General features: G+C 39.4%; 1 protein-coding gene across 1 annotated transcript; it reads left to right on the top strand.

The window, feature by feature from the left end:
• The first annotated feature begins 57 nt into the window (after positions 1-57).
• Positions 58-17192, top strand: CENPN (centromere protein N). The gene is made up of 11 exons (XM_074968816.1): positions 58-193; positions 991-1171; positions 2672-2717; positions 5417-5476; positions 6011-6087; positions 7934-8104; positions 10142-10243; positions 10837-10894; positions 12164-12276; positions 16580-16703; positions 17039-17192. The coding sequence occupies exons 1-11, from the start codon at positions 153-155 to the stop codon at positions 17152-17154; spliced, it is 1089 nt and encodes a 362-aa protein (XP_074824917.1). The 5' UTR covers positions 58-152; the 3' UTR covers positions 17155-17192.
• The last annotated feature ends 352 nt before the right edge of the window (positions 17193-17544 follow it).

Below are 17544 nucleotides of genomic sequence, written 5' to 3' on the forward strand. Positions count from 1 at the left end.
GGGGCGGAGGGAGAGGCGAAACAGCGCTTGCGATTGGGCCATTCAAATGTAGGAAGCTGGATGATTGGGCGCTTCGAAGGTGCGGGCGCGACTTGGCGGGAAAGAGCGGGCAGTTTAGGGAGCCCGAAAAAGAACCCCGCTGCTGTGGTGACATGTCCGCGAGCGGCCGGCGCCGCCGGGGCGCCCTTGACAGGTGAGCCGGGAGGGGCTCTGGCCCTGAGGAAGTGCTCTTGGGGTGTCCTGCCTGGGACTGTGACTGACCCCCATTTCCTGCGGGAGGGGCTGCCCCGCTGCCGCACCTCCCCAGCCGTGTAGCTTGAAGGGGCCCCAGCGGCGGGTATGCCTGGGGCCTTCCCACTACGGCTCTGCCGGCGGAGTCGCCCCCTCGTGTGGCAGAGAGCGCCTTCGGGGGACCGGCTCCCCCAAACCTCGGCCTTCCCCGCTCCGAGGCAGGCGCGTCTTCCTCCCTCCGCTGACCCCGCCGCTTGTCCGCGACCCCCTCGCCCCTCCTTAGAGCCAGCCCCAGGGGATGGATGTTAGGCCGCGGACGGCGAGAAGGGCGCGGCAGGCCCTGCGTTGTCCCCCGCAGGGAGCGGCCCTGCTCTGGCTGCACCGCCGGGCTGTCTCGTGCCCGCCGTAAAGCGGGGCAGCAGCTTGGAGGAGTTTGCTGCGGGAACTCGGACGTTGTCCTTTGGCCAGTCTCGGAGCAGCATGGGCGGTGACTCCCCGAGGCTAGAACAGGGGCATTTTCTCGCTGTCACGGTGGCCTTAAGGTGCAGCTGATGTGATGCTCCCTCAAAGGAGCGGATGTCCTAAGTCTCGGAAATACGCTGATTCTTTGCAGTGTGTACGAGGAACATTGGAATTGCCAATCAGACCAATGATATGTCTCCAACAGTGGCCAGTACCAGAGCACAGGCCAGTTGGAGTGATCCACACCCCATCTTCCCTGGTCATTGGCTTATAACTCTTTAATATTGCTTTTTAAAGTGGCTTCACAATGGATGAGACAGTTGCTGAGTATATCAGAAGGACAGTGCTGAAAATCCCACGCCATGAAATCATGGAAATGCTTACGATGTGGGACTTCCTCTCCAAGACGCAGCTGCAAACCATAAACGTGCATCAGATAAAGGAAAGAATTTCCCAAGAAGTGGTGCAGCTTTGTGAGGTGATAACATCCATTGTGAATGGTCTGTCAGGCTGAAACTTTTTCATTATATTTTCATAGCAGGATGGCATACTAGAACCGTGTATTGGTGTTTTTGTAATGTGTGACACACATTTAAGAAGGAAAATGTTCTCATTCTCATATTAACTTTATTTTCTTTATTTCTCATATTGGAAACTATTAACCTGTGCCTGCATTATAGTGCATGAATACTGAGTTGGCCTAACTGATTTCGCTGGGTACACAGCTGGTCCATAGGAAGGCACAGTTGTACTCAATTCTTCCTTGCTCTTTAATTGAATCATATATTAGAGCCTGTTATTGTTAAATCTTTGAGTAATTGTTATGTATTGGCACTGGGTAGATTCTAGCCATTCAATAGGGATGAAGCTGTTTTGGAGTTCATCTATATTTGTGAATCTGAATGTTAAACATTAAACAATTCTATCTGGACATTTAGAAGGCTAAGATGTACCTATGTTACTCCTAAAATGCTCTCTTAAGGAGTAGAAAGCCTATAGTTTTTCATTCTTCTGGAATTCTGTAGTGTTATTTCTGAGGTGTGCTGTTTTTGTTTTGACAAACAAGCACATTGGATGGAATAATTTCCTCTGCAAGATTTGTTTTCACTTTACTTGGTGTAAAACAAAATTTCTTCATATGACGCTGCTTGTGATAATGTTCCACACTTGGGGCCTGATCCTACAATTGCATTTGCATCTTGGCAGACCCTGGGCTAGCCTCTGTGGAGTCTGTTATCGTATGTGCCCTTAAATTCTACTGTTTGTTGCACAGTTTCAAAGGCATTGAAATCTGTTGGTTCCACAGATCGCTTGTCGATAGTATTAATATGCAAGCTACAGGTGCAAGCCAAAAAAGACTTACTGAACGCTATAAATAGTATTATTAAACTACTTTTAATGGGATAACAAATGTCAGGTTTAAAATAGCTATGGTGTTTTGTAGAAACTTCTTTATCTATGTTCCTAAGAGCATCTGAGATTCTTCAGATGGCATGAAATTTTAAAAACTAAATAAAATTGGTGGGAAGAAAATCATAGTTCACCTTTTACCTGGTTTGGATAATGAAACACTAGTCATTTTCTCTTCTGTTTATAATAAAGTTTAGTTAATTTCACTTATTAAGTCTTGTGTACTAGTTCAGAATAGCAATGTTTAAATTGCAACCTCTGTAGAGGGAGTGCATAAATCCACTCAAATAGCTTTCTTTAAAAAATATATAATTGAAAACATGACTAATACTGGATTTGGCAAAACCTTTTTTTGACTGTATGCTCTTTGTGACAGAGAGTTTGTCTTCCTGTGTTTAGAAACTGCCTAGCATTCTGTTGCCATTAATGCAATTTAAGTAATGTTAACAGTACCTACATTCTGGGGCTAAAATTCCAGACAGCGTTTCTTTAAGCTGCAATTTTAATGAAGTGCTATAAAGAATTCTGGCTCTACAGTTCACCATGCACTGTAAATATTTTCTTGCAGGAAAACTCTGCAAGTATCAAGCAAGCAGCCATCCTAGACATGATTTGTAAGTTAAAAATACCTTTTCTTTATCTTTTGTCTGACATTCTCAAATAACTTCTAATTCATAGAATTGCCCTTATGAGATATTGGTATGTTAAGAATAGTCTGACCCGGTATGGCCAATGGTCCATCTAGCCCAGGATCCTGTCTTCTGACAGTGGCCAGTGCCAGATGCTTCAGAAGAAATGAACAGAACAGGCAACTTATTAGGTGATTCATCCCCTGTTGTCCAGTCTCCACTTCTGGCAGTCAGAGGTTTAGGGGAACACCCAGAGCATGGGGTTGCATCCCAGACATTCTTGGCTGATAGTCACTGATGGACTTAGCCTTCGCGAACTTATCTAATTCTTTTTTGAACCCAGTTAAATTTTTTGGCCTTCCCAACATCCCCAGGCAACGAGTTCCACAGGTTGATTGTGTGTTATGTGAAGTACTTCCTTATGTTTGTTTTAAAACTGCTGTCTATTAATTTTGTTGGGTGACATCTGGTTCTTGTGATATGTGAAGTGATAAATGACACATCTGTATTCACTTTCTCCACTCTGTTCATGATTTTATAAACATCTGTCATATTATCGATCATATCCTTAGTCATCTCTTTTTCTGAGCTGAACAATTTGTCTGTTTTTAATCTTTCCTCATATGGAAGTTATTCCATACCCTCAATCAATTCTAATATCTTTTTTGAGATGGGGTGACCAGACCTGCATACAGTATTGAACGTGTGGGTGTACCATGGATTTATATGGTGGCATTATGATATTTTTTGTCTTTTCTATCTCTTTTTTTCCTACTGATTCCTAAAATTGTTAGCTTTTTTGAGTGCTGTGCACATTGAGCTGATGTTTTCAGATAACTGTCCACGATGACTCCAAGGTCTTTCTTCTTGAGTGGTAACAGCTAATTTAGAGCCCATCATTTAGACTGTATGGTTGGGATTATGTTTTCCAATGTGTTATTTTGCACTTATCAACATTGAATTTCATCTACTATCTTGTTGCCCAGTCGTCCAATTTTGTGAGATCCCTTTGTAACTCTTTACAGTCTGTTTCAGACTTAACTATCTTACATAATTTTATATCGTCTGCATACTTTTCCCACCTCACTGTTTACCCCCTTTTCCAGATCACATATGAATATGTTGAACAGCACTGTTCCCAGGACAGATCCCTGTGGGACCCTGCTATTACCTCTCTCCACTGTGGAAACTGACCGTTTATTCCTACCCTTTGTTTCCTGCCTTTTTAACCAATTACTGATCCATGAGAGGACCTTCCCTCTTATCCCATGACTGTTTGCTTAAGAGCCTTTGGTGAGGGACCTTGTCGAAGCTTTCTGAAAGTCTGAGCATACTATATCACTTTGTCCATATGCTTGTTGACACCTTCAAAGAATTGTAATACATTGGTGTGACATGATTCCCCTTTACAAAAGCCATGTTGACTTCCCCAACATATCATGTTGATCTGTGTGTCTGATAATTCTGTTCTTTACTGTAGTTTCAAATAATTTTCCTGATACTGAAGTTAGTCCTGTAATTACCAGGATCGCCTCTGGAGCCTGTTTTAAAAATTGGCATTACGTTAGCTATCCACCAGTCATAGGAGGGGCTGGGGGTTGCCCCATGGCTGGGCTCTGGGGGAGGGGGGGTTGGATGCTGGGGGTGCCCCGCGCCTGGGCTCTGGGCTTCAGCTGCCCTGCAGCTGGGCTCGGGGAGGGGGCTGGTGTCTGGAGGCCACCCTGGGGCTGGGTGCAGAGGCCAGGGGACCGGTCTGGGTGTCTGGGCTGGGGGGTGCCCTGCGGCTTAGCTCGGGTGGGGGTGGAGGGAGGTCCAGGGTGTCTGAGTTCTGAGGGGCCTCACACAGCCCCTCCAGCACCTCCCAACTGGAACTGATTTGTTATAGGGGTTTCTTTAACTCTACTCCTAGAGGAATCTTTTTTGCTGTTGTCTGTGTTGTTGACTGGTATTTTGAAATAAATTACCAAAATTGAAACTGGAGTGATTATATTGTGTTGTTTTGACACAATATGCAGAATTTTGCAGAATTTTTAATTTTTTGATGCCGAATTCCCCCAGGAGTAATATGGGTGTTAGTTTAATTCAGACAGCAGTGTATGGCAGATCAGCTTCTACAAATCAAGGTGGATCTCTAAATTCAACATAATTATAATTTGAACATTAAGAATTGTATATAATTTTTGTTTATGTGGAAAACTGAAGCATGAGTGATTCCAAAATTGCTGTCTTGTTAATTTTTTGCTGCGTGTGGCTCTAGCTGTTTCCTATACACTGATAACTCTATGTACTTATAAGTTGGCAAACTCTTGTAAGTCTTTTTTTTTTTTTCTCTCTCTCTAATTGCCCTAAACAACAGAATTCAAGTTAAGAAAGAGTTTTGGTAACTTGCATGTAATCCTTTTTAAAGAGTGAATTGGGAGGAGGTTACCTCTTCATTAATTAGTTAACAAAAAATTCAACAAATTTTAATGTCTCCTATATAAAAATGCCTTTTTTACTTGTAGACTAGAAGCTACCAGCAGCTTAGGACAGTCTTGATCACTAAGACTTTTTTTTTTTTTTTTTATATATGAGGACAATTGTTTGAAAGTGATCTGATCACAAATAATGTATGTCAATAGTTTACTCAAAACAGTTATGTTCCATGTTCACTGCGTCATTGGGCAACTTTGTTATCTTCCCAGACAACCACACCTATCGGAACAAGAAGATTTGGACTGTTTACCAAATGACAAAAGCAGTGGGTAGGTAAACATCTTTCTCTAAAGATATCACCTCTACAGGATTCTCACTCATAGGAAAGGTCCTTCGTTTTTAGTTTTTACATCCCCCACTCCTACCCAACCCCAGGAAATTTTCTCAGTTTTATAAATGCTGCTATTTGGTTTGTACTGGTTCCTCCTATTCCCTCAATTTGGGATGAATCAGGGGCATGAAAATACTGATTGTTAGGAAAATCCAATATATTATATTAGGTAGATGTATTTATGTTGTTAATAAATTAGTCTATCTTTTAAGGTGAGACAGTATAAGGGAAGAAACATGTATGCACGTGTGTGTGTCGTATGTCAGTGCTCACATCCTAAAAAAAGAAGTCCCGAAACTCCCCAGAGAGATTAAACTGACACTATATGATCTATTTAATAGTTAAAATAAATGTTTAAATTCTTGGGTTGATGCTACATCACTGTAATACCGTTTTGCTGTAACAGACCAAATTATGTCTAACAGTCATAATTTTGTGTTTACAGTAAGTGGTATCTCTTCTTGTATAACAGGTGAAGAAACTGACGCTTTTAACTTGGCAGATTTCAAATACAAATTTAAGAGAAGTCTTCAGTCAGCTCTGAAAAATGTAAGAATAAAACTGTTCTAAATGAGTTGCAACTCTGTAATATAAAGGGTGGTTATTATATCGTCTTTAGGAAGATAATTCTTGATTTGTCCCTGCTTTTTAACCAAAACTTGAAGTAAATCTGTAAATTGCTGGAGTCATGGGGGATTGTATTTGAAATACCAAGGAGAAACTATATATACTGCCCCAGTAATAGTATTTACCTTCAGACTTGCTTTTTTCTGGTTGAGGGAAGTGAAAAGTGGCAGAATTCTGTCTTAAAATATAGTGTTTCAGGCTCCAGAGAAATACAATTGTATTTCCAATTTTGTATATTTTCAGTACTAAGGAACACTCTGCCATTATTACTGAGTAGATAAACAAGTTTGAGCCTGTACTTCAGAAAATACACAAACTAGATAAATATAGCTGAATCAGGCTTCAAAAAGCATTGCTAGATACAAAAATGGAACGTTGCTCATATAGACCAGAAGAGTGCAGTGTTTCAGGACAAATACACCTGAGACTTTAAAGCTAGAGTGGTCTTGTGGCCTAGATGTAATTGATACTGTTCTAATCTGTCAATCAATAAGACAATCTGTTAACTAATAATATATAAATAAACATGTCTCTCACCAAACAATCTGAGTGGAACTTGAAGTAGCCATGTAATTTTTTTTTATCAATAAGCAGAAAACAGAGGGTGGAAGTGGGAGGGTGTATACACGATTCTGAAGTTAGCACCAGTAGTAAAAATGGAGTCAGAAACAGTAAACTGCTCTTGCACATGGTCTCTAGCCTATGCTTCAATTTATTATCCCTAGTGGGCATACTTTGTGTGTTTTGAAGTTTTGGCCCCGATACTGTTATATTTTTCGTGAAATTTTATATTGTCTAGTAGACAGTGGTGTTCTTGGGTCACATACTGTATAAAGTAGTGTCCAACATGTGACCTAGGGAGCTACTCGTGGCTATCAAGAGTGAATGTGTATGAAAATTTTGTTTGATCTGATTATCAATTGAATGTGTTCCTTTCATTGGTATATGAAACACTTGTCACTATTGGAGGGGGACACTGTTTCCTTAGCAGATTCGGGAGCATTGTGAGCAGCGGTTTTTTTCTTGATGCAACTGCTGAGCAGTTTGTCTGCATTGCAAGGGAGGGAGAAAAAAATGACTGTGACTGGCCAATTGCCTCCTTCCCCCTCTTCCCTCATTAGAAGCAGTATAGGAGCTTGACTGGCTCTGCCTGAACCTAGGAGAGCACCTAGCAAAGGCTGGCTTCCCTTCCCCACATAGCCACTCAGGGTAACTTGGTATGGGTGAGTGAAACTGAAAACCAATAACCAGTTGAACAGCAACCTGAGTGGTAAAAGGAAATGGAACAGGGCAGGGAAACTACCCCAAGGCATTGACTGTGGACCTTGACCTCTTTGAAACATGTTCAGTCCTGAGGCTGAAAAGCGACTACTGTAATGTAACCTCACACCTGTAAAATGGGTAGTGAAATAGACTCATTAGAATGGAAGCACTTGGGTTATTGTCACTCGTGCTCCACATACAATACAAAGATATTGCTGCTATCTACCTTTGCTTCCAATAAGGGTGCTTACATTTAAAAAAAAAAAAAAAAAGACGACGCCTTCTAATGTAAAGATATTTTCTAAACATTACAGGTTAAAGTCCATCTGGTGAAAGAACCCTGTGGAAGTCAATGGGATATGTTTCTCTTTCATCAGCAGTGGCATATCACATGTTCACGTATAATGCATAAACACAGGGGAACAGTTAACCCACACAACCTTAATTTTGGTGTCTCCTGATTTGAGTGCCTAACTAAATTATAGCTTTTGATTTTTCTAATCAGGTGACGATCAACTTCAGAGAATATGAGGATAATGCAATATGGATTCGAATTGCTTGGGGAACACAGTATACAAAACCAAATCAGTACAAAGCTACTTATGTTGTGTATCACTCGCAAACTCCCTATGTCTTCATTTCCAGTCTTAGGAACCGCATACCTCTGCTTTGTCAGGTATAGAGCAAACTTGACTGTTATAGATCTCCATCATGTTGTTTCTAGTTATCAAAAGAGGGTTGTTGAAAGTGTGAGGAAACATCACACTGGAAAATCTGGAATGTGGTTGTTTGGTCTAGAAACATAACACAATCTTTAGATTAGATCCCTAAATGGAGTTCACTAGGAGCGTTCAGAGGCACAAGTGCATACGTGCGTTATTTGTGCTCCTCTCGTGTACCACTTTAAAATCCATACCAAAACTCCTTAAATACAAACCATGTAGAATAACTGCCTTTAAGCTTTTTCTCTTTATAGAAAGTTAATTTAATAAAGTTAGTTTGTGCTTTTAGTAGACTATATAATTTTAAATCTCTGAACTGGAGATGCTTGTGTTGAGGATCTGTTAACTTGCAAGGTATCTTTACTTCACATCTTTAAACTGAATTGCTACAAGTGGCCATATGATGGGTCTTAAAAGCTGGCTTAGAGTAGAAGTGATAGTTACTGACAAAAATAGGGGTCATGTCCTATTATTGCCTATTAAAACCACTTATTATTGGCACTTGTCCCTATTACCTGTGTGACCCTCTTGGAGACTGGCAGTGGATGTTCTAGGTACAGTAGAACCTCACAGTTATGAATACCTTGGGAGTGGAGGTTGTTTGTTGAACAAAACGTTATGGTGGTTCTTTCAAAGTTTACTTTGCAGAAGAAAAATGCTGCTTTCCTTTTATTTTTAGTAGTAGTTTACTGTACTGTATTTGCGCTTTTGTGTGTGTGTGTGTGTGTGTGTGTCGGTCTCTGCTTCTGTCTGATTGCATACTTCCAGTTCCAAATGAGGTTTTGTGGTTGACTGGTCAATTCATAACTCTAGTGATAGTAACTCTCAGGTTCTACTATATTCAAAATCTGAAAGCAAATTGCAAGTACAGTTTTGTATGTTCTTAAAGTGACCACCTAAGCTTCTGAGGCCTTGCACTATGAGAACTGGATGTACTGGCTCAAAGAATGGGTATACTGAGTGTCCAAATTATTGACATTAAGATCATGGGGCAGATCTCTGAGATCTTAGTTCAAATTCTTGGAAATTTACCTTTCCAGTAACATAACCTTTAACTTCTAATAATCCAGGAGAAAGACCTGGGTGTATTAGTCAATTACAAGATGACTGTCCTGTAATTCATTATAGAATGAATCAGGCCAGGTATTTCCAGGAGTGATAGGGAAGCATTAATGCCATTGTATAAAGCACTGGTAAGACCTCCTTTGGAATACTGTGTACAGTTCTAGTCGCCCATGTTCAAGAAAGACTAATACAAACTGGAACGGGTTCAGAGAGAGACTACTAAGATGACCACAGGAATGGAGAATCTGTTTTATGAGAGGAGGTTAAAAGAGTTTGGCTTGTTTAACTTAGGAAAATGAAGGCTATGGGGGGTATGCTCGTGCTCTATAAATATATCATGGAGTAAACACCAGGGAGGGAGAAGAGTTGTTTAGGCTAAAGGCTTCTAGCCATCAGAATAGTGCAGTTTTGGAACAGCCTTCCAATACAAGGCTGCAGCCGAGTGAGCAAATAACCTACCTAGTTTTAAGATGGAGCTTCATAAGTTTATAAACAAGATTATGTGACTAGTTTGTCTGTGATACCAAGGGACTGGACTCAATCCATGAAGTCCCTTCCAGTTCTGTATTAATAAGTTCATATCTTACTGTGCAGAGAATCAAGCTATCCCTAAGTAGGCACAACATGATGATGCAGAGCTTAGACTACAGTTCTATTTTTTTATTTATGTGTTTATTTTGGTGGTTGGGGTTTTCTTTCTTTCAACTGTAAATTCTCTGCATTACTGCAAAGATCATATGGCTTTATAACAGCCTGTTTAACTTTGCACTTTTCAGATATGAGAATCCTCTTTGGTGATAGTGACTGAACCTACAACTTAACAGCTTTATAAAAATGTTGCATTAGCCAGAAATGTTACATTTTATTGTAAATATAATGGTGACTTAAGAAGTAATGATAAAAATAATTTCAATTTTTATTTAAAGGCACTGGTTCATGCTTCCAATTACCATGACATCCATGAAATGGAGCTCCGAAGCCGTTGTTTAGACTCCCTTAAAGATATTGTGTTCAAGAGGTATAGCCAGGTGAGCCACTTTTCAAGTTTATTCTAAGGTAAGTCTTGGTTTTTTGTTTCAGGCCTGGCTCTAAACTTCCTAGCAGGTGGGGAAAACCTCTTCCAAGAATTCATCATGTTACAAGTAATACTGAACTACTGAGGTGGACAGCCTTTCAGTAAGGTAACATAAAATGGTGATCTAAAACCTAGTTTCCCACCTACCGCTTTTTAGAGGCATTCCTGAATTACCAATTAAACTATAACATAGAATTGGATAAAATGATTTAATCTTAAAATTTTGTATTATTACTACTTCATTGGTCTCAATAAAGTACTGACTTGGCAACTATTAGAATAGGTATTTACTCTTCTTGTCTAAAGAATACTTCCAAATAGAGAAATGTTTTCTGAGTATAGTCAGGGAAAACATCACTTTCCAAAACTAGGATTTCGGATTTTTAACTTCCCATAATTGGTAAGAGCAAGGAGAGCACTCTGTTTCAGAAGGTTTTCAAAAAAACCTGAAAACTATTTTTAGTAAGAGCTCCTAGAACTAGAAATAAACCGATTGTAAAGACCTTATCTTGCCTCCTCCCACACTTTTTTGTATTTTGTTTTTAGACTTTCCAAACATATCACCCAAGACCTCTTCAAGAAAGCAATGTTGCTCCAGAAAAGGGTATATGCTTTTTTTTTTTTTTAAATATATGGCCTTTTAAAATAAGCTTTGCTCTGAAATATCATTCCTTTTCAGGTTTGCGTTCTCAGCTCTTTTAAATGTTTCTTGTTATAAAGTGCCATGTAATTCTTATATTATATTCATAGTATAGTACATACATTGCAGTGATTGCTGCTTGCCAGACTACACCTCCACCCTTTCCAAGGCTGGCTGAGTTCTGTTTACAAACTCACCGAACATCATTTGGACATTCATGTCATGGTTCTGATTCTTATACTAGCTTGGCTGGTCAGATAGACTCCACTATCTTACAGTAACTGTTTTCTTTGAAATGTTTTGTCCACCTGGCTCCTGTGACCTGCCCTCCATTCCTGCTCATTCTCAGTACAGATTGATTCTAAAGACAAATTAGCAAGTGGTTGGGCCCACACTGCTCTAATTGCCCTTGGGTGGGAGGACATGTCGAGCACAAGCACAGCCCCAGTGAATGCTGCTGGTCAAAAGATTTTGGTCTTGTACATATGAGGTGTGTGTTCATGATAAGTAGGATCCATGTGGACAAAACATTCAAGGTAGACTTTTCATACAGCTGCTGTAAAGTTTCTTCCCTTTGTGAGAACATGCTTGTTTGATTTCTGGCTGGCTTCTGCAGGGTTGCCTTAACTAAGAAATCCAACGTGCAGTTCGGAAGCTGTTACCTTTGCATAAAATGAGAACTTTTGTCGAATTATGACTTTCGTTAAGAAATTGTTTTTCCTAAGCTTGTTTCTTTGGTCGGGAAATAATATCTTCACTTATTTATATGACTTACCTAGGATTCTTACGGGTGTTTGGAAAAACAGCTAATGAAATCTAGGTAATTCCCAGAAAGCAATCTTCATAGGCTAATTACTTTTTAAATGTCAAACTTCTAAAAGCCTGGGTGGACTGATGCTCCTAAAATTAAGCTGCTTATAACATTTGCTTAGAGTTAGGCATGCAAGCATTCACTCCCACATCCACAAAGTACACAATGCTAAACTTTTTTCCTTTTTTGGTCTGGCTGTTTTGTTAGTTTGGAGTTGGTTTTAAGTGGTGAATCTTCATATTTCACTAGCTATCTGCCAGATGATCATTTTGTGCATTCTCTAGAATTTGTATTCTATTCTGGGTATGTCACATCTAAAAATCATTTCCCAAAGAAATGGAATGTGTACATAATAGCTAAACAATGCCACATGAAAGTTAACAGGGTGTGTTGTTCGTTTTGTTTTTTTCCTCCTCCTCCAGTGGATCCGAGGATAATTCAAGAAAATAAAAGGGAAAAAGAGAGAATCCAGAGTGTGAATCAGGAGGTCTTTGGTGAGGGTCTCCAACCAAAAATAGAATTTGCACAATATAAGGTGATAAACACGTTTAATCCTTTTAATTTGGTTAAAATGACTAATCAGTAGATGTGTTAAAGCACAATTGTAAAAAAATTCTCTAGTTTTTCTTCCAAACTTTTGCACAGAATGTTACTAGAGTTTTTTCATAAACTAGTTACAATTATAGATTTCTAATGCAGAGCTCTTGTTGCATTCATGCAATCTAGTGCCCAAAGAAGTTACATTTAAAATTCTGGATCACATCTCAGTCTTGCACGACCCATACTAATTGAATAATAGTAACTTTTTAATTTGATCATAATCTTGAGAGCAACATATTTTGGATGTTGTACTATAATAAAATGAGATTTAAGTACTGGTGAAATGGAAGTCCAGATTATACAGAGTACTTATAAAACCAACTACCAATACAGTAACACTCAATAGATCGTTGAAAAATATCTGTTCATAACTAAGGCTATGTTTTAGTCATGGGTATTTTTAGTGAGTCATGGACAGGTCACAAGCAGTAAACAAAAATTCATAGCTCCATGACCAGTCCATGACTTGTACTATATACCCCTGACTAAATCTTGGTCAGGCGGGGGGAGGGAGCGGAGGCAGCGTGCAGAGCTGGGAAGGAGGGACATGTCCCCACTTTTGGGGAGCTCCCTGAGGTAAGTGCCACCCAGGGCCCTCACCTGCTCCTGCACCCCTGTCCTGAGCCCCCTCCCACACCTAAACTCCTTCTGCTGGGGGAGGGGGACGCGGTGGCCCGAGACTGCCCCAGCAGCAGCAAGTGCGGCTGGCCCAGGATCTGCCTGAGCTGCTCAGGCGGCCCCTAGGCCAGCCGCTGCAAAGGTCACAGAAGATCACGGAATCCATGACCTCTGGGACAGACTCGCAGCCTTATTCATAGCAAAACCAACTCTTAATGTATCTTTGGGGATTCCAAGAGGTGACCCTTAATGTTTTACCATATACACTGGACATAATTGCGGTTTTTTTTTTTTTAGTGGAGAATTGTTTGTCACATGGGGGCACCCCCGATTTCATTAAGAAGGTATTCTTTCACCTAGAAAAGTGTTTACATTAGCAAACAGGTTGTTGAAAGGCATAAATAAAATAATTCTAATAGGCCCTGTTAACAAACTTTTAAAATGTATGCCCAAGACTTGAAGTCAGAAGTTAATCAAAGCAGCATGTTAGTGTTTTAAAGGAGCAGCTGCACCAACTATAGCTGTGGTAGGAACTAGCTTGAAGTGACTTGAGCCATGCTTGAGAGAAAAATCCAGACTGGAAATATCCAGCTAGGAAAGGAGCAAAGGAAGATACGGGCAGCCAAAACACTTGAGGGAGGAAAAAGGCCAAAGATTGTGGAAGTGGAAATGTGCAGTGAGGAACTGGAGTGAAAGCCTCAAAGGATTGGGAGATCTGTCCCAATTTAGGCCAGAATTGGATTGTCTAGAGCAGTGGTTCTCAAACTGTGGGTTGGGCCCCCAAAGTGGGTCGCGACCCCGTTTTAATGGGGTTGCCAGAGCTGGCGTTAGACTTGCTGGGGCCGAAGCCTGAGCCCCACCGCCTGGGGCCAGAGCCGCAGCACAAGGGCCCCAGCCCTGGGTGGTGGGTTTCAGGTTACAGGCTCCCCACTTGGGGCTGAAGCCCTTGGGCCTTGGTCCCTCTGCCTGGAGCAGTGGGGCTCAGGCTTTGGTTTTGGCCCCCCTGCCCAAGGTGGCAGGGCTTGGATGGGCTCAGGCTTCAGTCCCCCCTCCTGGAGTCGTGTGGTAACTTTTGTTGTTAGAAGGAGGTTATGGTGAAATTAAGTTTGAGAACCCCTGACTAGAGACTCTAGAATAAATAATTTTGGGACATTAGGTATGAAAAGTCTACATTGAACAGCTCATTCTTCTGATACTCTCTGCCTAATGTATTCTCTAGCATATCTAATAATCTCACAGGAGGCGATAGATTTTTCTTAGCTAAAACTTGTGATTGGAATGTCTTCTTCCACAACCTAGTTAATGAGAATATTAATCATTTTTGTGGTGTTTAATTCAAAAGGGGTTAAAAGGCCTCTAAACTTAAATCATGCTTATGTCTGAAAATGTTTACCTATTATGGTTCCAAGCAACACTTAAAATGATTATAACTGAAAGAGATTAGAGAATTTAATTTGTTTATTTTATGCACCAATCAGTTTTCTGTTTGCATGAGTCTTCCATTCAGCAAATGGGGAGAATTTCTTTTTTTAAATAAGAAATTGATTATGAAACAATAAAAGCTGACAAGTTAAGGGCAAGTATGGTAGTTGAAATATCTTTTAAGTAGGGCTGTGGATTAATCGAGTTAACTTACGCGATTAACTAAAAATTAATCGCAATAAAAAAATGAACTGTGATTTTAATCATACTGTTACGCAATAGAACATCAACTGAAATTTATTAATTATTTGTGAGTTTTTCTAATATATTGATTTTAATTAAAACACAGAATACAAAGTGTATAGTGTATACAAAGTACTCACTTTATATTTTTAATTGCAAATATTTGCACTGTAAAAATGATAAAAGAAATATAATTTTTCAGTTTACCTCATACAAGTACTGTAGTGCAGTCTCTTTATTGTGAAAGTGTAACTTACAAATGTGGATTGTTTTGGTTTTGAGTGAAGTTATGTAACAAAAAAAAAATATAAAACTTTAGAGCCCACAAGTCCACTCAGCCCTACTTCTTGTTCAGCCAATCACTCAGACAAACAAGTTTGTTTTCATTTATGGGAGATGATGCCCATTTCTTATTTACAATGTCACCTGACAGTGAGAACAGGCTGTCGCATGGCACTTTTGTAGCCAGCATTGGAAGGTATTTACATGCTGGATATGCTAAACATTCATATGCCCCTTCATGCCTCGGCCACCATTCCAGAGGACATGCTTCTATGCTGACGATGCTTGCTTTTATTAAAAAAAAATGCATTACTTAAATTTGTGACTGAACTTCTCGGGGGGAGAATTGTATGTCTCCTGCTCTGTTTTACCTGGGTTCTGACACACTTCATGTTATAGCAGTCACAGATGATAACATAGCACATCTTCATTTTAAGAACACTTTCACTGCAGATTTGACGAAATGCAAAAAAGGTACCAATATGAGATTTCTAGCACTTGTGAGATAGCAACAGCACTTGACCCAACGTTTAAAAATCTGAAGTGCCTTCCAAATCTGAGAGGGATGAGGTGTGGAGCATGCTTTCCAGAAGTCTTAAAAGCAACACTCCAATGCAGAAACTACAGAACCCGAACCACCAAAAAAGAAAATCAACCTTCTGCTGGTGGCATCTGACTTAGATGATGAAAATGAACATCCTTCAGTCTGCACTGCTTTGGATCGTTATTGAGCAGAACCAGTCATCAGCATGGACACGTTCTTTGGAATGGTGGTCGAAGCATGAAGGGACATATGAAGCGCATCTGGCATGTAACTGTCTTGCGACACCGGCTACAACAGTGCCATGTGAACGCCTGTTCTTCCTTTCAGGTGACATTGTAAACAAGAAGTGGGCAACATTGTCTCCCATCAACGTAAACAAACATGTTTGAGCGATAGGCTAAACAAGAATTAGGAGTGAGTGGACTTGTAGGCTCTAAAGTTTTACATGGTTTTATTTTTGAATGCAGTTTTTTTTTACATAATTCTATATTTGTAAGTTCAACTTTCATGATAAAGAGCTTACACTATAGTACTTGTATTAGGTGAATTGAAAAATGCTATTTTGGTGTTTTTGAAAATCTAGTGAGGACTGTACACTTTGTATTCTGTTTTGTAATTTAAATGAATATATTTGAAATTGGATGAAACATCCAAAAATATTGTTTAACAGTGCAATTAATCACGATTAATTTTTTTAATCTCTTGGCAGCCCTACTTTTAAATTTAGAATTTAATATTTCTAACCTTTGTAGTTTCCTTTAATACTTAAAAATAAATGAAATAAAGAAGACTGGTCTATTTTCAGTTTTAAAGAAGGGCAACTGGATATCTGGTTAGAAGGGATGAGGGCCTGAGGAGGTCACCACTTAGCACCAGGAAATGCTTGACTTATGGTTTAGCACAACAGTTATTACAACCAAGTTTTAAATAGCAATTGCCCATTTTTGTATGGTGTTAAACTGAAGGGCATGTTGCCATAAATTGTTTACAGGTCTCCTCCCAGTTGAGAGAAGAGAGGACACATCCAACAAAAAAAGCAGGGCTTTAGTTTTAATATTGCCTTGTTTTTTAATAGTGTGTACATAAAGGCATATCCTTCTTATGACCCCTGAATGCTTTGTGTTCACAGCTTGAAACAGTTTTTAAAGGTGAACCTGAAATGGACATTCTAACTGAAAAAGAACCATTCAGATGTGTAGTCAAATTTTCCAGTCCCCATCTTTTAGAAGCATTGAAATCCTTAGCACCAGCAGGTGAGTGCTATAATATTAACAGGTGAAATATTTTACTATGTTGTCATCCATTTAGCTTGCAAATCTTTCATAAGTGATATTTGAGTGGTTAATCTGATTCTGTGTACATATAAATAGAAATTTAGTGAACTACAAGAATTCTTCTGTAGATAACCTTAGCAGATGAGGCCAGATTAGACATGTAAATTCATGCTTTTGTGCAAATTTTCTTACAGAATTACAGTGATTGAACGTGGTTACTCAACTTATACCTTTAATCTAAATCATATGTGAAAGATAAAATGGTGGACGAGTTAGGCTATAATTCCTTTTTTTTTTTTCCTCCTTCCCTCCAGGTATGGCTGATGCACCTCTTTCACCATTACTTACATGCATACCACAAAAAGCCAGGAACTATTTTAAAATTAAAGAGCGAAAAGGCATACTTTCAACAAGCTGTGTAGGCCCCTGACTTTTTTTTTTTTTTTTTTTTTTACTGCAAAGACTCATTCACCAAGAATTGTGTATATAATGTGTATTTAATTACTGTATTTAATCAAAAGATAAATTTCAGAACCATTTTTAAAACTAATTTATTCTTTGGTAATCCCTTGTATCATTTTAAATGATAGTCTACATTTAAGGTAATACTTTTTCCCTACTGTTCATTTTTAACAAATGGGTTAGCCAATGAGATTGACTAAATGGTCTGTTGTCTAGCAGATAGCTGAAACAGTAAATTCAGCTAATTAAATTAGTTCATTGAAGTTCTTCTGTGAATCATAATGTATTTGGTGGATGCACACAATAAATTAGAGAAGAGATCTAATCAGAATGCAATAAGTCAAGTAATGTAGCAGAT

This window comes from Natator depressus, chromosome 12, assembly GCF_965152275.1.
Source record: "Natator depressus isolate rNatDep1 chromosome 12, rNatDep2.hap1, whole genome shotgun sequence".
NCBI classification, from domain to species: Eukaryota; Metazoa; Chordata; order Testudines; family Cheloniidae; genus Natator; species Natator depressus.